General features: G+C 48.5%; 1 protein-coding gene across 3 annotated transcripts in view; it reads right to left on the bottom strand.

Annotated features, from left to right (window-relative positions):
• The window catches only part of loxl4 (lysyl oxidase-like 4), a 140,582-nt gene that overhangs the window by 35,742 nt on the left and 99,496 nt on the right, over nucleotides 1–5,344 (bottom strand). For all 3 annotated transcript variants that reach the window (XM_043713008.1, XM_043713009.1, XM_043713010.1), the window contains one exon: nucleotides 1,666–1,820. In XM_043713008.1, the coding sequence (XP_043568943.1) occupies nucleotides 1,666–1,820 (155 nt within the window). The remainder of the gene's footprint in view (nucleotides 1–1,665; nucleotides 1,821–5,344) is intronic.

The following is a 5,344-nucleotide window of genomic DNA, read 5'->3' on the forward strand; positions in this document are numbered from 1 at the left end:
ATTGTCGGAGGGTCAGTACTGAGGGAGTGCCGCACTGTGGGAGGGTCAGTACTGAGGGAGTGCCGCACTGTGGGAGGGTCAGTACTGAGGGAGTGCCGCACTGTCGGAGGGTCAGTACTGAGGGAGTGCTGCATTGTCATAGTGTCAGTACTGAGGGAGTGCTGCACTGTCGGAGGGTCAGTACTGAGTGAGTGTTGCACTGTCAGAGGCGCACTCATGTAGACACCCTCACAGATGAATAGAGAGACAGACAAATAGAGGCGCACACAGAAATACAGGCATGGAATGTAAACTAGTTGGTAAATTGCGGGTTATGGTGAAAAGGCAGGAAAGTGGATTTGAGGATTATCAGATCAGCCACGATCACAGTGAATGATGAAGAAGACATGCTGGGCTGTGACGGTTAGCGTTAGGATGAGGGTCAGGGTCAGGGTCAGACAGTGGCTCAGTGATTCACATTGCTGCCTCACAGCACCAGGGTCCCTGGTTCAAACCCAGCCCTGGGCGACTGTCTGTGTGGAATTTGCACATTCTCCCCGTGTCTGCGTGGGTTTCCTTCAGGTGCTCCGGTTTCCTCCCACAATCCAAAGATGTGCAAGTTAGGTGGATTGGCCATGCTAAATTGCTCAAAGTGTCCAGGGATGTGTAGGCTGTGTAGATGAGCCATGGGAAATGCAGGGTTACAGGGATGGAGTAGGGCTAGTTGGGTTTGAGTGGGAAGCTCTTTGGAGAGTTGATGTGGACTTGATGGACCGAATGGCCTGCTCCTACACTGTAGGAATTCTGTGACTGAATGGTCTAGCACAGCTCCAGTGCCTTATAGTCTTATAGAGTCACACACAGATGTGCATCTCTTGCAAGGGTAGCAGATACATGGGAACACTATCCCCTGCAAGTTTCCCTCCAAGCCACTCACCATCCAACTTGGAAATATATATCACTGTTCCTTTAGAGTCACTGGGTCAATAGCCTGGAACTCTCTCCCTGGAGATGCTGTGGAGTCAGTCTACAGCACATGGACTGCAGTGGTTCAGGAAGGCAGCTCACCACCACCTTCTCAAGTCAAAAAGTGAGACGCTGGAAAAGCACAGCTGGTCAGGCAGCATCCGAGGAGCAGGAGGGTCGACATTTTGAGCATAAACCCTTCATCATTCCTGCTCCTCGGATGCTGCCTGACCAGCTGTGCTTTTCCAGCGTCTCACTTTTTGACTTGAGAAGGTGGTGGTGAGCTGCCTTCCTGAACCACTGCAGTCCATGTGCTGTAGACTGACTCCACAGCATCTCCAGGGAGAGAGTTCCAGGCTCTCCAGGAGCAGGAATGATGAAGGGTTTATGCTCAAAATGTCGACCCTCCTGCTCCTCGGATGCTGCCTGACCGGCTGTGCTTCTCCAGCACCATACTTTTTGACCCTGATCTCCAGCACCTGCAGTCCCCCCTTTCTCCCAGTTTTTAACCACCTTCTCAAGGGGCAAGTGGGACGGGGCAGAAAATGTTGGCCCGGCCTGCGACGCCCATGTCCTACAAAATGAATCAGGGTTGGGCTGTAAGGGTCACTGACACACACACACACACACCAGCAGGAACCATTTGAAGGGAATGTAGGTCAGTCACCAATGGGTCACTTTATCCAGCAATCACCAGAGTCAGGGTAACTTTGCTTTTACCTTACTCTTGAAGCCCATGTGTGGAACATTGCATCGGACAGCTGCATCTTCTTCGTGTTTGCAGTTGTCGTTGTTGACCTCACGGAAGCTGCAGTCCGTCAGGGACTTCTCGAAGCCACTGCACGAAACTTCATTCATGTGGATGGGACCCACACCTGGAACAAGCCACAAGGAGATTCAACATCAACCGGTTATGTCCCCAGAGGCTTGGACAATACCCCCGGGAGTGGCGCATTTACCCTCAGGGAATAGGTGTTGGGCCTGTCTCTGAGTGGTGACTGCCCCCTGGCCCTCTTTCTCGTTCTAACTGACCCCCTCTGCACTGGGCGGAAGCACTGACTAAGTTGGAGTCGGGGCTGATACCGCTCCTGTACACAGAGACAATGGCCAATCGAGTGCGCACTCTTGAAACTGAAAGACCAATCAGATGTCGTCCAAACCTCAGGGCACCAGCCCCTGCGGCAAACAGGAAGTGAGCGAGATGGCTAGTTCAGTTGGCTGGACAGCTAGCCTGTATTAAAAAGTGACACCAACATTGGGAGGGGGTTCAATTCCCTCACTGGCTGAGGTCACCATGCAAGTGTCCCACCTTCTCAACCTCTGCCCTTGCCTGAGGCACAGTGTCTCTCAGGTTAAATTCACCATCGGTGTGCATGATCTCCCTCATGAGAGTGGCACAGCATGGAAACTGACCCTTCGATCCAACTCGTCCATGCTGACCAGATATCCTCAATTAATCTAGTCACATTTGGCCCATATCCTTCCCGACCCTTCCTATTCATATACCCATCCAGGTACCTTTTAAATGCAGTATCAGTCTCCATCACTTCCTCTGACAGCTTATTCCATAAACACACCAACCCTCTGCATGAATAAGTTGCTCCTTGCATCTGTTTAAATCTTTCCCCTCTCACCTTTAATCCTTGCCCTCTAGCTTTGGACTCCCCTAACCTGGGGAAACGGACCTTGTCTAGTTACCCTATCCATGGTTTTATAAACCCCTGTAAGGTCACCCCTCATCCTCTGACGCTCCAGGGAAATCAGCCCCAGCCTATTCAGTCTCTCCCTATAGCTCAAACCCTCCAACCCTGACAGACTATAGTCACTTTTCTTTACCAGGTTCAGAGGTCAAGACTGGAACCAGAGATAATCAGGAACAGCCATGGGCTTAAAAAGATCTGTATCTTCAATCAGTTCTGAGCTTTCACTGGCACAAGGTGGTGGTTAGTCTTGTTTCTCCCATTCTTTTGAGCCTCAGTGGTGACCTGTACATAGATTTTCCCATTTAATTGCCTAGCAGTAGTATTACTAGGCTATTCATCTAGAGATCCAGGTAATATTCTAGGCACCTGGGTACAAATCCAGAATTTGTAGATAGTGGAAATTGGAATCAATAACCATCTGGTATTTAAAGTACATGATGACCATGAAACTGTTGTATATTATCAGAAAAACCCATCTGCATCACTAATGCTCTTTAGGGAAGGAAATGCTGAAGAAAGGGCACTGGACTTGAAATGTTAACTCTGTTTCTCTCTCCACAGGTGGTGCCAGACCTGCTGAGTTTCTCCGGCAATTCTTGTTTTGATTTCAGATTTCCAGCAGTTCTTTGATATTAATCTGCCATCCTTACCTGATCTGGCCTACACGTGACTCCAGACCCACAGTAACACGAGTGACTCTTAGCTGCCCTCTGGGCTATTACAGATGGGCAATGAATGGTAATCTAGCCAGTGACACCTACATCCCGAGAGCCAATAAAGACAAGGTTAATTTGCTCCCAAATACCAAGTTCCTCTCCAAGCCACTCACCATCCAGGCTTGGAAGTTCATCATCATTCCTTCAGTGCCACTGGGTCAAAATCCTGGAATTCCCTGCCTGTGTGTGTCCCTGTACCATATGGACTGCAGCTCACCACCACCTTCTCAAAGACAATACGGAGATGCAGTAAATGCTGGCCCAGCCAACAATGTCCATGTCCACAGAATTATTACTTTTTAAAGTAAGTTAAAAAAAAAAGGTGAGAATTGAAAGTGTTGAGAAAGCTTGAGGAGTTACATGAGGACGTGCTGGGCACAGGGCATCAACTGCAAAGGATGTCACCACTCATATGATGTTAACAGAAACCTCTACTTAATCAATTTCCTTCGGTTTTGTCCCCTCGATTTGCTGATTCCTGACTGGGATGAATTCCTAATGTCCTCCCAGTACAGAATGCCACATCCCCACAAATAATCACACCTCAATGGAAATCCTCATAGAATCCCTACAGTGTGGAAACAGGCCATTTGGCCCAACAGGTCCACACCGACCCTCCAAACAGTAACCCATTCAGAGCCATTCCCCGAGCCTATTATTCTACATTTGCTGACTAATGCACCTAACCTGCACGTCCCTATTTGGCATGGCCAATTCACAGAACCCGCGCATCTTTGGGTTGTGGGAGAAAACCCACGCAGAGACAGGGAGAATGTGCAAGCTCCACACAGTCACCCAAGGCTGGAATTGAACCCAGGTCCCTGTCGCTGTGAGTCAGCAGTGCTAAACACTGAGCCACCGTGCAGCCCCAAATGCTAAGCCTTTCCTTTGGATTTCATCTGAGGTGGGTGCCAGCAGCAAAGCCAGCACCTATTGTCAACTTCTTGAACAGAACCGCTTGTTAGGGCTCATTTCAGAGGCAGTAAAGAGTCAACCACACTGCTGTGGCTTTGGAGTCAAATGTAGGCCAGACCAGGTAAGGATGGCAGATTAATTTAAAACCATGAACTGCGGATGCTGGAAATCAGAAACAGAAACTCAGCAGGCCTGGCAGGATCTGTGGAGAGAAAGAGAGATAGAGATATAGAGAGAGAGATAGAGAGAGATTGAGATAGAGGGAGAGAGCTAATGTTTCAAGTCCAGTGACCGTTATTCAGAACAATAGCTATCTTTCCCAAAAGGACAATCGTGATCCAGATTACAATCAGTAATAGTTCCACGGTCACCATTTCTGTGACTGCCTTTCAATTCCAGATTTTATTGAATTTAAGTGCCACCAAGCCGTAGTGGTGAGATTTGAACTGCCTGCCCTCAAGAGCATTAACCTGAGTTTCTGTATGAATACAACAGTGACCAGGGAAATCGTATGCAGCCATTCAGGAGCTCATTTCCAATTGAAACTGTGTGTGTTGTAAAACAGAAGCAACTGTAAGACAGGTAAGCGGCTTAACTACCCGACACATCAACTCTCCTGCTCTTCGGATGCTGCCTGACCTGCTGTGCTTTTCCAGCACCACACTCTCAATTCCGTTTATTCCCTTTACCGACAGTAATCGGAACTGGGATTAGAAGACTGGCCTTGGGTCTTCTTCAGACAGCGAGAAACGGAAGAGGCAAATTTGAGTCAGTTCAACGTTGAACTGCAGTGTGTCATTTATATAAACGATTTGGGTGAGATTACAGGAGGCATGGTTCTTATGTTTATGGATGACACCAAGGTTGATGGTATAGTAGACAGTAAAGATGGTTATAGAGTCATAGAGATGTACAGCATGGAAACAGACCCTTCGGTCCAACCTGTCCATGCTGACCAGATATCCCAACCCAAACTAATCCCACCTGCCAGCACACGGCCCATATCCCTCCAAACCCTTCCTATTCAGATACCCATCCAAATGCCTCTTAAATGTTGCAATTGTA

This window comes from Chiloscyllium plagiosum, chromosome 22, assembly GCF_004010195.1.
Source record: "Chiloscyllium plagiosum isolate BGI_BamShark_2017 chromosome 22, ASM401019v2, whole genome shotgun sequence".
Taxonomy (NCBI): Eukaryota; Metazoa; Chordata; class Chondrichthyes; order Orectolobiformes; family Hemiscylliidae; genus Chiloscyllium; species Chiloscyllium plagiosum.